The 17,637-nt window shown below is 40.3% G+C and overlaps 1 protein-coding gene across 1 annotated transcript in view; it reads left to right on the top strand.

Annotated features, from left to right (window-relative positions):
• The window catches only part of LOC141257684 (two pore channel protein 2-like), a 105,235-nt gene that overhangs the window by 72,437 nt on the left and 15,161 nt on the right, over positions 1 to 17,637 (top strand). The window contains exons 9-14 of the mRNA XM_073672529.1: positions 619 to 820; positions 4,609 to 4,753; positions 4,833 to 5,018; positions 6,980 to 7,044; positions 16,203 to 16,290; positions 17,488 to 17,557. Coding sequence (XP_073528630.1) covers positions 619 to 820; positions 4,609 to 4,753; positions 4,833 to 5,018; positions 6,980 to 7,044; positions 16,203 to 16,290; positions 17,488 to 17,557 — 756 coding nt within the window. The remainder of the gene's footprint in view (positions 1 to 618; positions 821 to 4,608; positions 4,754 to 4,832; positions 5,019 to 6,979; positions 7,045 to 16,202; positions 16,291 to 17,487; positions 17,558 to 17,637) is intronic.

Genomic DNA, 17,637 nt, shown 5'->3' with positions numbered 1-17,637 from the left:
TCTGTTCTTTTGTTCCTTAGGGCTGCTACTTAGTCTTCAGTCCACATCTTTGCAGAGTTCTTACCTTTCCGTTGATTAATGAAAGTCTTAGCAAAATGGTATTACAAGCAGCAGTTGCTTGGGTGGTAACATGAGAGATTGCTCTTCTTTATTCTGCAGCACTGATATTAGTTTTCTCACCTTAAGGACTGATTTAGGATGCCCCATGGCTCCGGTTTTCCCCAATGAAGCATCCAAGAAATTAAGACTTTTGGTAATCACCGTACAATCTATTTCTTGTAGTCTTCATTGGGGGACACAGCACCCTCCCTTATTTGGGGGGTCTTGGTTCTCCTACAGCTTTTGCACTAATTGAATACCTGAGTGTCGGCTGGCCAGGTGTAAGCAGTTGGGGAGAAGTCTGCTTTTTTTTTATGATATATTTTTAGTGTCAGCCTCCAGATGGCAGCATGTAACCAATGGTTCAAGGGTTCCCCAATGAAGGCTACAAAAATGAGATTTTACAGAGAGTACCCAAAATCTTTCACAGAGCGATATGACCATATAAACAGTTTGGAGAGTTGGTTCTTTCTGACAGATTGCCTTTAATAACTTGCTAATCAGTATGTGATTTTTCAGAATGAGATCCGTAAATTGGCTTACATGAAGCGTCGCAAGATGGCGGATGCATTTAATGCCCTGAAGGTACAAGAAGGATCAGAATTTGTCATTTTAGAATCTACATGGCTAAAATTAGTAAAGTTGGTGGCACCAGATATCAGTAACTCCCACAGAGAACTCCTTTTAAGAGTGTCTAAAGAAGACAACCAAAGATGTGTAGGTGAGGAAGATTAAAGGACAAATTGTTTTAAGTTACACTGTCAGTTTTTATTTTTAGTTTATTTTTTTGAAGGCTAGGTCCGTCATAGTCACTACTATAGTCTGCATTGTCTGCTACTTTGTATGTATAAACCGTTCTACACATGATACACATGATGGCGCTATTGTACACTGATGCCTATATGTGTGGCGCTAAACAGTAGGAGCCCTATTACAGCTCCAACATAAGAAAGAAATAAAATTCTGTTATGGCCTTATTTATATGCGAGAAAATTACTAACTCCATATATGCTGTTTTAGCAACCAAGTATCTATTGGTTAATTGCCTCTTCATTTCTGGAGCCATAACTTTTTTTCTATTTATTTGTTTTACCAACTTATGTAAGAAAAACTTAAAACTTTATATATATATAAATGTAAATACTATACACATACAGTACAGACCAAAAGTTTGGACAAACCTCATTTAAAGATTTTTCTGTATTTTCTTGACTATGGAAATTGTACATTCACACTGAAAGCGTCAAAACTATGAATTAACACATGTGGAATTATATACTTAACAAAAAAGTGTGAAACAACTGAAAGTATGTCTTATATTCTAGGTTCTTCAAAGTAGCCACCTTTTGCTTTGATGACTGCTTTGCACACTCTTGGCATTCTCTTGATGAGCTTCAAGAGGTAGTCACCGGAAATTTTCTTCCAACAATCTTGAAGGAGTTCCCAGAGATGCTTAGCACTTGTTGGCCCTTTTGCCTTCACTCTGTGATCCAGCTCACCCCAAACCATCTCGATTGGGTTCAGGTCTGGTGACTGTGGAGGCCAGGTCATCTGGCGTAGCACCCCAGCTCCTTGGTCACATAGCCCTTACGCAGCCTGGAGGTGTGTTTGGGGTCATTGTCCTGTTGAAAAATAAATGATGGTCCAACTAAATGCAAACCGAATGGAATAGCATGCAGCTGCAAGATGATGTGGTAGCCAAGCTGGTTCAGTATGCCTTCAATTTTGAATAAACCCCCAACAGTGTCACCAGCAAAGCACCCCCACACCTCCTCCTCCATGCATCACGGTGGGAACCAGGCATGTAGAGTCCATCCATTCACCTTTTCTGCGTCGCACAAAGGCACGGTGGTTGGAACCAAAGATCTCAAATTTGGACTCATCAGACCAAAGAACAGATTTCCACTGGTCTAATGTCCATTCCTTGTGTTCTTTGGCCCAAAAAAGTCTCTTCTGCTTGTTGTCTGTCCTTTAGCAGTGGTTTCCTAGCAGCTATTTTACCATGAAGGCCTGCTGCACAAAGTCTCCTCTTAACAGTTGTTGTAGAGATGTGTCTGCTGCTAGAACTCTGTGTGGCATTGACCTGGTCTCTAATCTGAGCTGCTGTAAACCTGCGATTTCTGAGGCTGGTGACTCGGATAAACTTATCCTCAGAAGCAGAGGTGACTCTTTGTCTTCCTTTCCTGGGGCGGTCCTCATGTGAGCCAGTTTCTTTGTAGCAGTTGATGGTTTTTGCAACTGCACTTGGGGACACTTTCAAAGTTTGCCCAATTTTTCACACTGACTGACCTTCATTTCTTCAAGTAATGATGGCCACTCATTTTTCTTTACTTAGCTGCTTTTTTCTTGCCATAATACAAATTCTAACAGTCGATTCAGTAGGACTATCAGCTGTGTATCCACCAGACTTCTGCACAACACAACTGTTGGTCCCAACCCCATTTATAAGGCAAGAAATCCCACTTATTAAACCTGACAGGGCACACCTGTGAAGTGAAAACCATTTCCGGTGACTACCTCTTGAAGCTCATCAAGAGAATGCCAAGAGTGTGCAAAGCAGTCATCAAAGCAAAAGGTGGCTACTTTGAAGAACCTAGAATATAAGACATATTTTCAGTTGTTTCACACTTTTTTGTTAAGTATATAATTCCACATGTGTTAATTCATAGTTTTGATGCCTTCAATGTGAATGTACAATTTTCATAGTCATGAAAATACAGAAAAATCTTTAAATGAGAAGGTGTGTCCAAACTTTTGGTCTGTACTGTATATATGTATTTGTATTTTTTTTACACTGTTCACATATTACAGTAGATAAAACAGTTTAATCTCTTAGGTTATTTCGGTAATGTAACCATTATTATGTTTGTGATCTTTATGTATTTTTTTGCTGAAGAAAAAGTATTTTAATTGATTTGTTTCAGCTTTTATTTTAGTTTTTTTTTAATGGGGACATTAATTGTTTTTTTATTGTGAAATTTTTCACTGCTACTGAGGCATCTATACTTACCCTAGTTACAGGGGAAACCTCCTGCCTCCCCAAGCCATGACATAAATGTCAGAGCTGGTTTTGATCTGTGGGTCCAATAGAAGCATTGAAAGTGCCATTGCCGCTATTCACTGCTAAAAATAAAAAAGTAGACAGAAGCAGTTATAAGCCTCTTCTCCTTAGGGTTTGTCCTTCATTACATTTTATTGTTTTGAAGGGAACTTATAGTAATATTCACTAGAGTTGGAGTTGGTGCAAATTCTCAGGACCAGGTCCATCAGCCACGTCAGTAATCAGTGGCCGCTGGATGGGAGCCCTGAGAACCGCCTCCTACCTCTCAGCATTTGCAACTCTTAATTTGATTAACAGGCATAGCTCATTAATACACATAGTTCCAGGCCAGCTAATCTAAAGAAGAGCCACGGATGCCAAGAGATGAGTGGTGGCCGCAGATTGCCGACATGGCTGGGACACCAGGTCCTTCAAAGCTATTTGTACCAATTCTTCTATAGCAATTACAGTGCTTAGAGCTGTGCCACTTTTGCAATGACCCCTTCAATTCACTGATAGGTGAATACTGTACTGTATACTCTTTTGCTTTTGCCCCCTCCCAGGAGATGTGGTATGATCAGACCATGTTCCTGTACGGTCAGACACAGCCATTACACAGTACACAGCAGGGACACATTTATAAGATTATCTCAGCACAGGAACATTTTATTTAAATACATTAAATTGTGGAACTTATTATCATTCCAAGATCGATTGATTAAAATTGACTTTTGTTCGTGGGAAAACACCTTAAGGCTGTGTGCCCACTATGCGGGTTTTTTTTTAAGCATTTCCGCAGCGGCAATTCCGCTGCAGAAACGCTTAAAAAACGCTTGGTAGAAGGTCTGCAATGTTCCCCAGTGATAATCCGCATGTGCTGTGCACATGCTGCAGAAATTTCCGCTGCGGATTATGACTGCGGAAAAATACGCAGCACTACCAATTATTTTTCGTAAACGCTGTGTTTTCGCCGCCATTGACTTGCATTGGAACGCATGACATCCGCATCACTGCATTTGTAGATGCGGAATCCATGCTTTTTAATGTGCGGATGGTACCCGGGTCTGGAGAAGAGGAGACTCTCCTCCAGACCCGGGTACCATAGTACTTGTAAAAAAAAAAAAGAATAAAATAAAAAATATACATTATATTCACCTTCTAATGGCCCACGGTCTCCTTAGCGATGCGTCTCGGCTTGCCGGCAGCTCGCGATGGTCTGAAAAGGACCTGCGCTGACGTCATTTAGTCATGTGAAAAAAGCCTTGGACAGGCTGAAATGTCTTGTGAGTTGTTAAATGAAAAGTAAGCACAGAAGAAAAGAAAATACTTATGCCCCCCATCTCCCCAGTGCCAGGTGACTCTCTTCCTCAGCCCATTCACATTAACCTTTTATATCTCAATGAAATCTCAGTGTTTTTTTTCCCAAGCCCTAATGACCTCATAATGTTTCTATTGATTCACTCCCTCAGGAAAGGAGGCCTTTATACGCTTGGCTGACTTGTTGAACATCCGGGTGATCACTATGAAGGCTCGTATGCATCCATTTGAATGCTGGATGCCTCATCTGTACAGAAGTGCAGCTAGTCGCTTTATCCGCAGGGTGGTCCTTCATAAGTATGTATTCTAGTCTCTGCCATTTCCACACTAAGACTTATTTTTCACATTGATAGGTTGATTGTTCTTTTTCTTTCAGAGGTTTTATATATGCTTTTGATGTCGTCATTCTAGTAAATGCCATTTTCATTGGCCTGGAGGACAAAATCCCATTGATTTCCAATGCGGAGTGGGTGTTTCTCTCCCTTTATGTCATAGAGATAGTGCTCAAACTCTACACGTATGACCCCAGGTCATTCTTTGCAAAGAGCCAGTTTTGGAATTGGTAGGTTTCATTTATTTTAATCCTATTTACTTATGCAACCTTCAGATATTCTTGGAAATTTGCTATGTCGATTTACTAATAAACACCGCTCACTCTACAGAATACTTGGTCCGGTCTGATGAAGGGTATTTACCAGAAACATTACATTTTTGCTATACTGATGGCAGTGTTATCTATGGATATGAGATATTCTGAATAAATCCAAATTAAGCATTTCCACATGCTGTATGGTGGGCAATTCCTTTTTTCCATTCACTACAGATTGACAGGAGCTATGGTTGGCTCCAAAGGAATTGACCACCTATAATAATTTATACCGTCCATTAAGGGTGTGCCACCTATACTATTGATTATTAGATTTTCCAATACTGTCGTAAATTTAACCAGCTTACAAATATACAAGATGTGCTTTTGTGTAATATTATACCACCTTTTGGTTGACTCACTTAATTTATTTTTTTTTGTCAAGTGATCCATCGGACACCACGCCATCTTTACTGCTAACATGAAACGTGTCTAAACCACGTGATATATGTGGCACATCTCATGTGCATCAGGATTCTGGCTCCATTTCATTAGTAAATCTACGTTTATCCTCATCTTTAGGTATCAATGTTATACAGCTACAATCAAAATGAATTCAATCCCCAATGAAAATTTAGTTTATTGCAAACAGCAGAAAGATTGTAAATTGTAATAAACTTAGAAGAACAATTTAAATAGCACCTAAAAAAAACGAATATAACAAGTGTTTTCTCCAAATTCAACGCCACCTTCAAGGCAATTGATTCTTCTCTTAACTTATTGGACCACTTTCTTGCCAGACCATGAATATTGGTGAAATGGAGGCCATTGCTATGAGGAAGATTCCTCAGGAACACTGTCAGAAGCTGGTATCTGGCCTTGGATCATGATTGCAGCAGGTCATAACAGCTCTAAGTATTAAAGACGCTTGTTTATGAGGCAATGAATAATTCTGAGACTAGTAATCATTAATAGTGGCATTTTGTGTTGAACTTGGGGAAACCATTCTGTACATAAGTTGTGTTGAGCTATTTACGTTGTTTTTGATCGATTGGTTTATTGTCAGTGTAATTGTGGATTTCTTAAAACTACAGGAAATTTGTCTAAAAAAGCCCAAATGACAAGTGTGAAAATTGCTGGATTTCTAATTTTTATGTTCCATAGAGATCATGATCTGTTCGTTTGTCAAGTGATCTTATAACATATGTAAGCAAAATAATTATTATTGGGGTTCGCATCACAATGCACATTTAAGCACTGCTAACAACATTATGCTGTGTAAGGACAGAATGATCATATTAACGATCATGCTGTTCCGATCAGTATTCATTGATGGGCATATCAAGGACCGTTAATGAGCACCAATCAATTTTTATATAGTTGATTGGACCTCATTAACGGACCGGAATCGGCCTGTCTAAATGCAACATTAACCAGGTCCCGTCCTGCATGTCTAGTAACATTATTAAAATTTTTCTTGGGGGTTTAGGATTATACAAAAAATTAAAAATCCAAATTTAGGTGTAATATTCAACACAATGATGCACAACTCAGGCAGTATGATGTGACGGTCATGTAATGTGATTCTCGTACTTCCTCTACATACATTCCTATTTAATGGCAGTGGAACATGTCCTTTTGTTCAGATGGGCACCGGAATGTGGCAGAATAGGTTTCTGTGCTTGAGTGAACAATCGGAGTTGATTTAAACTCAATTTATGTCATTTATTCTCTGGCCGCGTGGGCTGTTCCTCTGAATCCTGTTTTTAGGGGGATTCAGAAAGAAACCCCAGACACACTGAAGAAATGCAGTGTGAGCAAGGCATAAGGCACGGCCAACAAAAGAGGCAGCAGAGTTTCTTCGACACTACCCGCAATTATAGATGGGGTTTCAGTACTGTTATTGTGCTCATTGTATATCCCTTGTCATTTCTAAGGTTTGACACCTTCATCATCATCGCTGCTCTTATTGCTACAACAGTGAACACTGCGCTGAAATCAGGTCTGTGCACATTTATCTCTGTTTTTCTATTCCATCATGTTTTTAATATGTAGTTATACTTTGTAATATATGTTTTTTCAATTATTGGGCCAAACCTCATCATGAATTGTTGTATTCTTCTCTATCTTTCATTGGATGTTTGGATGACTACCAGTTTGTTTAAATGTTTCTACATTTTACTCAGTTGCCTGCATTGGCTGTCGGATTCAATTTTGTCTTTGTTTTCAGACCCCATAATAATATAATATAGGCATAATAAATGGAGGGCCTGGAAGGGGTTAAAAATAATAAAGGCTTACTCTTACATGTCCTGCCACCGCTGCTCGTTGCCCACTCTCCCCATCGCTCCAGCTTTGGTTTTCTTGTCTTCTTTCTTACGCTCTACTCGTCTTCAGTCTTCTATCTGGGATTTTCTGGCCCTGATTAGAACTCACAATGTGGTCAACATATGGGGCACAACGGAGCAAGTGGAGGGATGGACGGAGTTGCGGTGGTGCAGGAAAAGTGAGTATCATTCTTTCTTTTTTTTTTTCTTTTTTTTTTAATCCCTTTCTGGCCCCCATTTGCTGGATTTGTGAGAGGAGTCCGGAAAAAATTTGGATTCTTAGGAAACCAAATCTTTCTGGATATTTGGAACAAGTTAAAGGGCGTGTAGCAGACCAAACTGACAGCATAAACAAAGGACATAGCCTTGTAAGGGAGGTGTTGCCCCTATAAAAAATTGTACCTTTAGTGTTCTAGTCGCTGCCTCTGTTCTGTAGAAACTGAAGTTATTTATGATAATTAGGGTGCTCAGTGTACCTATGGTGTGGCTAAGAGGCTCAATGCTCCGTTCAGTCCACTTATTTTGCATAGCTGTGAGTCCTTCACTAGCCACTTGACAACACAAGCACAAGCGTTATTTGCAGGAAAAGTTTAGGCACCAGTGGTGTCAATCACTAGTCAGGTAGGCAAGGCTATGTAAAATCTGTGGGTGGAGCGGTGCATGCACTGAACTTCTTGACCACACCCAGTGTGCATCGAACACTATAATTAGCATACTTGTTTAAACCTCAAGAAAGGAGGGAGCGATTGGAACAATAAAGGTTGCAATTTTTATAGGAGTTATAGTCTCTACAAGGCTATGTGCCTAGTGTAAGTGTAGCACAGCACAGGGTGGTAGCCACTGGCGTGGCACTAGTCTCCTCTTTTTATGTCCCGGCGCGCTACATGAAAGTGTGGGTCCTGGCTGGTGGTGTTGTGAGGGCCTTACGCCCTTGCAGGCTGCCTTGTAGCCTGTAGTGTTGGATGGCCTGGACCATATAGGTTCCACAGTTCAATACAGGAGACTCCCGTTCTAAAACACAGTCTTTACTGAACGGTAACTTGATATGGGTTATGTACAAGGGATAGCGGGTACAAAGTCTTATGGTCGTTTCCTTTGCAGTATAATGCATTTTCATGCACACATTATCCTTCCACTGTAGTCTACACCAGGGCCAGTGAAGAACACTGTTTTGCCCTACTTCGTCACAGCCTAGCTTCTTGTCAGTCCTGATCAGCATGTCTCTCTACTTGCTCAACAGTTTCGCATCCTTTTTCTTCCACTACTGGTGCCCTGGACCTTCCACTCTGGACCCTCCAGTAGTCCCACAAACTCAGTCCTATTTAGGTCCGTTACATTCAGTGTTTTACAAGCTCAGGGTTTCTCCTCACACGTCGTCCTTTCCAATGACCATTTTTCTGGAAGGCCACCCTGTCTAGTTGGTCCCTTCAGGATCTAGCTATTCCCTTGTCCTTTAGTCTCCTTTTCCTGTAGTTCACCCAAACGGCAGCACTGCTCACAGACACTTCCTACTTCTACTTTAACTTGATCGTATTTAACTATCTACAGGAAGCAGTCACTTGCCCTAGCACTAAACCCCTCCATCTAAGGATAGTGTTAATATTTGGGACTAGCCCAATCTTATCCTGACGTCACTACCTAAACTACCGTCACTACCTGATATTACCTACCTATTGTCCTAAGCCCTAAACTATGTCTTATCCTACACTTACCATATACTGTACACTGTACGTTACTAACATTATTCATTACCTTTACATTACTTATACATATTACACTTCGCATGACACAATATATGCAAAGGATGCAAGACCTAGTACACACAACGCGATTGGTGTCTTCAGGGGTAGAAACGCAATAGTCCAGTCCACACCCCTTACATATACTGTCATTTTGTACTGACCAACTCTTTTTCAATTCGGTATGACTCTATTTGCAAATCTCTTCTCCTGACCAGTGGGAAAGGTATGACGTTTTTGAGCCTTGCCTTCCTTTTCCTTTTCCCAACTAAGAGCACCATGGTCAAGGGTATAAATAAAGTAATGTCTAGAGCTCCTCACCCATGATATACAGAGCTTTGAAATACAGTGGCATCTACTTACCCTCAACATCTTCTACCCCCAGTGTAGAACAGGAAAAACTAGTACCCAAATTGCAACAAAAGATAGCCTTCTATGGAGGTGATCTCCTTAGAGAAGATGGCTAATATGTATAACATATGATTATACTGAAAATATGTAGGATAACCTCTCATGTTACAGTACAGCAGTACTGGATAGGGGAGATGCCCACAGGTCACCAGTTGCCCGCTCCTGTCATGTATTTGCTAGAAGCGTTACTTTAAATTCGGGACACATTCCCCAGCTGGTCCCTATTTCTCTCCTCACAAGGGAGAGGAGATGCAAAGAGCTGTAGGAGCGCACAGTGTCGCACGTGTGCATCGCATAATCTCTCTGGGGGCTACTCCAAGAAGTGGCTCAGTGCAGTGGAGAAATAGTAGTACTGGTTCCCAGGCCAACCGGCCTGTTCTCTTTTCAAGCCCCACACACGACCCTGCGTTCCATCATGGTGGTAAATTCATGTGGAGCCTGAATAGAAAATAAAATCTCATATTGCTTCATTGCATACTTTCTATCTGACCTGAGTTCGCCTCTCAAAGTACTTAAAGGGCTATTCCCATCTCCAAGATCTTATCCCAATGTGTAGTAGGTGTAATAATAATAATATTAGCAAATATCTCCAATTAGAAATGTAGTAGCTTTGCAGGACCTTGATATCCACTGATATAGTGACAGTTAGTTAGCTAGTTGCTAGTGGTCGTAACCATGGATACCTAAGGTCCTGCAATGCCTGCAGATGAGGAAATAGACAGACATAGCCAATCAGAAAAACTATCCTACATTTCTAATCGGAGGTATTTGCTGCTAATATTATTATTACACCTACTACATATTGGGATAGGATCTTGGAGATGGGAATACCCCTTTAATTCATTGGTTGTAAAAATTGGCTCTAACCTTGAAACAGAACCTTATGTAAAATTCCAAGCTATAACACAATATAGTGCAATACAATTTGTTTGTTTTGCGCACCATATGATGAGTGAAAAAGCATACACTTGTGCGGCTTGAGACATTACATTATTTTGATAAATTAGACTACTGTGTCCATAGATGAAGTGCGCATACAAAGTGTACTTCAGCGAGCCATGACCCCAAGATCCTGAAGGTGCAGAACATGTTTATTATAATTGCATTATTACGTGTGTTTACATTCATTGCTCATTTACAACCCCAATTCCAAAAAAAAGTTAGTATGTTGTGTAATGTGTAAAGAAAACTAGAATCCAATGATTTGGAACAGAACATAGAACACATGTCAGAGGCTGAAAGTTAGACATTTTTCCATTTTGTTTGAAAAAAAATTAACTCATTTAGAAATTGATGGCCGCAACAGATCTAAAAAGGTCTAGGTTAACAAAAGGCTGGAAAAGTAAGTGGTACTAATGAAAAACAGCTGGAGGAATAATTTTCAACTAAGTTACACGACTGTGTATAAAAAGAGCATGTTAGAGAGGCAGAGTCTCTCAGGAGAAAAGTTGGTCAGAGGTTTATCAATCTGTGAACAACTGCGTCTAAACATTGCGGGACAATTTCTGAAAAATGTCTTTGAATATCCCACCATCTACAGTGCATAATATTAAAAAATTTAGAGAATCTGGAAATCCATATCCATGAGGGCCAAGGCCATCAATCAATATTGGATGCACAGGATTCACAGGCTCTCAGGCTGCACTGCATTAAAAACAGGCATGATATGATTGTTCAAATCATTTCATGGGATGAGGAATACATATTTCCAGAAATTGTCTGTGAACTCGGTTCATTGTGCAATCCACAAATACAAGTTAGAGCTATCATGCAAAGAAAAAGCCATATATATGCTGTATACAATTATTAGACAATTTGTAATTTTGATGATTTTTTTTATTGAACAACTACAGTGCTGCCGGTCAATCCAAACGTTAATAAACCTGAATGTTTAAGAAGGTGAAAGTGAGGTTTTGTGTCTTAGGAGAATATCTTCTGCAGAATTATTATGCAACTGAATGAAAAGCGTACATTTTCCCATCTCAGTTGTTGTTTATTTTCATCTGTTAAAGTGATAATAATAACCAACCAACTCAAAATGTGCAAAAATAAACTTCTGATATTTAAAAAAAAATAAATCCGTGCCCAATATAGTCACCCATTCTTTCAATAACAGTCCATCTATGGAGTCTGTCAGTTTCTTAATCTGCTGACAATCAACTATTCATAGAGGTAACTGTTTTTCCTTTACCATAAATCTCCCGGTCAAGAAGGGCCCACAAGTTCTCAATAGGGTTTAGGTCAGGTTAGGAAGGGGCCGTGTCAATCTTTACTGGTTAGCTAAGCAGTGGAGGACTTTGATGCATGCGACGGAGCATAAAAAACATGGTTTTCTTGAAAGATGTAGACTTTTTCTGTTCCACTGCTTGAAGAAAGGGTCTTCTAAAAATTGGCAGTAGGTTTGGAAGTTTGTTTTGAGTCCATCTTCAATATGAAAATGTCCAACTAGCTCATCTTTAATAATACCGGCCCATAGCAGTACCAGCCTCCACCTTTCTGGTGTCTGAGTCGAAGTAGAAGTCTGTGCCCGTTACTGATCTAACCACGGGCTCATCCATCTGGTTTGTCAAGAGTCATTCTTATCTCAACAGTCCATAAAAACTTTGAAAAATCTGTCTTCAGACATTTTTGTTCAGGCTTAATGTTTCTGCTTCTGTGTCTTGTTCAGTGGTGGTCAGATATCAGGCTTCCTTACCTCAGCCGTGACTCTGAGAGCTGGACACTCCAGAGAGGTGGCAGTTCTGGAATATGACAGCGCTGAAGGATAATGGGTTCCTAGTTCCTTCACATTTGATTCTTCTCAAATCTTTAGTAGTCAATGTGCGTCTTTATTTCTCAACATGTTTTTTGCGACCCTATTGACTATTTGCAGCAAAACTTTTGATGGTTCTGTTATCACACCTCAATATCTTTAGCAATTTCAAGAGTGTTGTATCTCTCTGTTAGACTTTTAACAATTTATGACTTTTCAATCAGTTACAGTAAATCTCTTTTTTTGGGACCATTTTTCCTGAGGAAAGCAAGCTGCCTAATAATTCTGCACATCTTGATAAAGGGTGTTGATATCATTAAACCTCACCCTCCCTGATTACACAAATACACATCACCTGATCTGCTTTATCCCATAAGCATTCAAGTTTATACAGCTTGGAGTTGTAAAATCTTCACAAAAATGATGATATGGTCAAAATACTCTATAATAATTGTGCACATCGAGACAACCCAGAAACGCTGCTGTCAAAATGGTTCTCTCTGGAATGTTGGGATTTGGGATGAGGGTGGGCTAAGGAATTGAAGTTGAGATACTTTGTGTTTTATACTATGGAACTACTATGTCATTTATGTAATTTGAAAGATGGAAAAATTGTATTTGGAGTTTTTCAATAAAAATTATTTGATTAAAAAAAAAGAAAAAGAAACGCTGCCGTCTTCTCTGGACCAAAACTCATTTAAAATGGACTGAGGCAAAATGGATACCTGTTCCGTGGTCAGATAAAGCAAAATGTGAAATTTTTTATTAAAACCCCTTTACAACCCATGACGTCTTAGTACGCACATTTGCGTACCCCCCTTTCAGTGAGGGCTGCTGCGCTGAGCCCTCACTGAACGGAGCACATGTCAGCTGATTCTTACAGCTGACATGTGCCCGCAACAGCCGCGGGTGAAATCGCGATCCACCCGCGGCTGTTAACATGTTAAATGCCTCTGTCAATCTCCGACAGCGGCATTTAACGCGCACTTCCGGGTTGCGCGTCATAAGCCCCGCCCATCTACGACCCCGTCACGTGATCGCGGGTCACCGATGGGTGGGCATGACAACCCAGGGTCTGCAGCAGACGCCTGTGGTTGTCATGATCTGATCGCTATGAGCGCCACCTAGTGGTCGGCGCTCATAGCACAGGACCATTTCTGCTGCATGCAGGGGATCTGCTGGTCCCCTGTATGTAGCAGAGCCGATCAGACAACTGCTGCTTCTAGTCTCCTATGGAGACTATTGAAGCAAGCAGTAAGTGGAAAAAAAAAAAGTTTTTAAAAATATAAAAAAAAATAAAAAAAATATAAAAGTTTAAATCACCCCCCTTTCGCCCCATTCAAAATAAAATATATATAAAAAACCCCTACATACACATATTTGGTATTGCCGCGTTCAGAATGGCCCCATCTATCAATATAAAAAAAGAATCCGATCGGTAAACGGTGTAACGAGAAAACAATTCTAAACGCCAGAATTACGTTTTTTGGTCGCCACAAAATTGCAATAAAATGCAAGAACGGGCGATCAAAACATCGGATCTACCCCAAATGTTATCAATAAAAATGTCAGCCCGGCGCGCAAAAAATAAGCCCTCACCCAGCCCCAGATCACGAAAAATGGAGACGCTACAGGTCTCGGAAAATGGCGCTATTTTTTTTTTAAAAAATGTACCAAATTTTGTATTTTTTTTCACCACTTAAATATAAAAGAACCTATACATGTTTGGTGTCTACGAACTCGTAATGACCTGGAGAATAAGAATGGCAGGTCAGTTTTAGCATTCAGTAAACGTGGTAAAAAAAATAAATAAAAAACAACTGTGGTATTGCACTTTTTTTGCAATTTTACTGCACTTGGAATTTTTTTCCCGTTTTCCCGTACACGATATGGTAAAACTAGTTATGGCGTTGAAAAGTACAACTTGTCCCGCAAAAAATAAGCCCTCACACGGCCATATTGTCCAAAAAATAAAAACGCTATGGCTCTGGGAACAAGAGGAGCAAAAAACGAAAAAGCAAAAACGACAAAACCCAAGGTTGCGAAAGGGTTAAAAAAACACCACATATGCCGCCGTTCCCTGCAGACTCAAGAGAAGAGGGACCATCCAGCTTATCAGCGCACAGTTCTTGCGTCTGCATCTCTGATGGTATGGGATTGCATTAGTGCATATGGCATTGGCAGATTATACATCTAGAAATCAATGTTGATCATTATATAGAGGTTTTAGAACAATATATTCTCCCATCCAGACAATGTCAATTTCAGGGTATACCTTGCATATTTCACCAAGAGAAGGCTAAACCACATACTGCATCCATTACAACAGAAGAAGAGTCTGGGTGATGAACTGGCCACAGTCCAGACCATTCATCAATAAAAAAAACATTTGGTGCATTATGAACTAAAAAATCTGGCTAAGACGACCATAGACTGTTGAGAAGCTAGAATCCTACATCAGACAAGAATGGGACAACATTTCTCTCCCAAAACTCCAGCAATCGGCCTCCTCGCTACAAATAATTTTGTGTGTAAGGCTATGTGCCTATGATGGAGAAATGCTCCGGATTTTTCCTGAGCGTTTCTGTATCTCCCTGGCAGAAAAAACGCATGCGGATTGTACATGCGGATTGTACATGCGGATTGTACATGCGGATTGTACATGCGGATTGTACATGTGTTTTTCCTGCCAGTGACATGCGGATGTGAAGCGTTCTTCACATGCATTTCCGCATGCGGGTTGACAAGCGCTTTCCAAGCGATTTTAGCATCACTTGGAAAGTGCTTGACAACTTGGTCACACTATATAAATCCATGCAAACGGTATGGATTTATATAGTGTGACCCGAGAGAATGTAAAAAAATAAATCTATACTTACCTTCCGATGGCCCCCGGTGTCTTGCTTCGCTCGGTGCTGACTGCCGGCAGATCGCGGTACACTGCACTGAAGGACCTGCCGACGTCAGCGTCGCGTGACCCATCACATGACTATGACATCAGCGCAGGTCCTTCAGTCCATCGCGATTTGCCGGCAAGGGAGGAGGAGCGCACCGGGGGGCCGTCAGAAGGTAAGTATCATATTTATTTTTTATTTTATTCTTTTTTTCACAGTTTCTATGGTACCCGGGTCCGGAGGAGAGTCTCCTCTCCTCTAGACCTGGGTACCATCCGCACATTGGAATGCGCATCTACATATACAGTGATGCGTAATCCATGCATTCTTATGCAAGTCAATGGCGGCAAAAACGCAGCGCTTCCGCAAAATAATTGGTAGTGCTGCGTTTTTTTCCGCAATGATAATCCGCAGCGGAAATTTCCGCAGCATGTGCACAGCACATGCGGATTATCATTGGGGAACATGGCAGGCCTTCTACCAAGCGTTTTTTAAGCGTTTTTGCCACTGCGGAAACGCTTAAACGCATCGTGGGCACACAGCCTTATAGTTAATTTAGTGCCAATGTATAATTGGTGGAGAGAGGTTGAATTTGATGGACCTAGTTTTTTTTCAACCTATGTAACTCATTTCCCAGACTTTTCCAGACTGTTGTAAAAAGAGGGGATGCTACATAACGGTAGACATGGCCTAGGCCCAACTTTTTTGAGAATTGTTGCTGCCATCAATTTCTAAATGAGTTGATTTTTCAAATTAAATAGAAAAATGTTTTTTTCACAATTGACCTGTGTTCTATGTTTTGCTATGAATGCAATATGGCTATAAGAGATTTACAAATCATCGCATTCTTGTTTTCTTTACATTTTACACAGCGTCCCAACTTTTTTGGATTTGGGATTGTACTTTATGAATCTATCTTAATTACTGAACTTCATCTACTTTTTTCATGTGTTGTATTTTTCGTACTTTCTTATGTGATTGGGAGACTGTAACATAATTAAACTGACAGCTAATTGTGGAAAATTATCCCTTTGCAGTGAGTCTATATGACAGTCAAGATATCCTAGACATCGTCTTCATTCTTCGTGTTCTCCGGCTCATTAGGATCATTGACAGCTTTCAGAGGTATTACTAATTCTCATCTAGGTGCCATCATGTATCATTAATCCTAATTATAGGTAACTAATCATACATTGCTTAGTGACATGACCATTTTTTAAAGGGAAGGTATACCTTTTAAATGATTGCTGAAATGCCCATGAGACATTCAGTAGATGTTTTAGTTAGGGCCTGTGACCTCCTGACCTCCACCTGTCAGTAAATCAAAGCAGCAATTCCATTTGAAGGAACGCTATCTGTACTCAGAATATCCCATTCCCTGAAGGAGGACTTTAATATGCATTCAATCCCATTTCACTTAAAAGGGTTGTCCCACGAGCAAAGTACATTTTAATTAATAGATCTTTGAATAATAATAAGTTCCACAATTGAAAAAAAAAAAAATGTTCCTATGTTGAGATAATCTTATAAATGTGCCCCTGCTGTGTACGGTGTCTTATTTGCTGTGGCCGATCATGCAAAGCTGCTCCAGTTCATGGTCGGCACATACTACAGTCAGGGAAGGAAGCATAAGTTGCTTATGATCAATTAGTGTACAGACACAGAGAAGGGGCTCGCAGCTACTGTTCCTGTGATAAAACAGGCAGGGAAATAAGCTACCTCAAAAAGCGAGTGTTTTGCTGTGTCTTCAGCCCTCTGAGCTCATAATCAAGTAAGTGGTATAGGAGCTCCAGCTGTCAGAAGGCTGGAGATGTGGCAGAAACACTTGCTCATGTGAAAAAAAACAGGCAGGGAAATGTTACGTCACAGAAATAAGCAGCTGCGAGCCCCTGCTCTGCCATCTGTATACTCACTTATCATATGCGACTTATCCCTTCTCCCCTGGCCAGGAGCTGTGGTATGTGCTGACCATGAACTGGAGCAGCTCTGGACGGTTGGACACTGCAAATAAGACAATACCTTGCAGAGGCACATTTATAAGTTTATCTCAGCGCAGGAACATTTTAACACAACCAGTTGTGGAACTTACTATTATTCCAAGATCTAATAAGTAAAATCTACTTTGTTCGTGGGACGACCCCTTTTAATGACACATGAAGACCTCTAAATCTGAAGATAAAGGGGGATATGATGGTCTCTTGCCCCATTGATCTTGGAGATCACAAGGCACGGACCCCAACCGATGACAGATCCCAGTGACAATGCTTCAACATATATACGGTTGAACCTTCCCTTGAAAGTATACCATTTTCTATTTTTCAGGTTTCGGGTCATCATGAACACATTAATAAACATCTTTCCGACCATGTTGACTTTTTGTGGCATTATCCTAGTATGTATCTCTTTCATCACTTTACTTCTATGTTTATACACTGAATAAACTGTATATTTTTGTAACTAGTATGTATTTTT

Source organism: Phyllobates terribilis, unplaced genomic scaffold, assembly GCF_046119375.1.
Source record: "Phyllobates terribilis strain yellow unplaced genomic scaffold, ASM4611937v1 Scaffold_3__8_contigs__length_932513732, whole genome shotgun sequence".
Taxonomy (NCBI): domain Eukaryota; kingdom Metazoa; phylum Chordata; class Amphibia; order Anura; family Dendrobatidae; genus Phyllobates; species Phyllobates terribilis.
The sequence above is the reverse complement of the archived record's forward strand: the minus strand, read 5'-3'. Positions and strand labels throughout refer to the sequence as shown.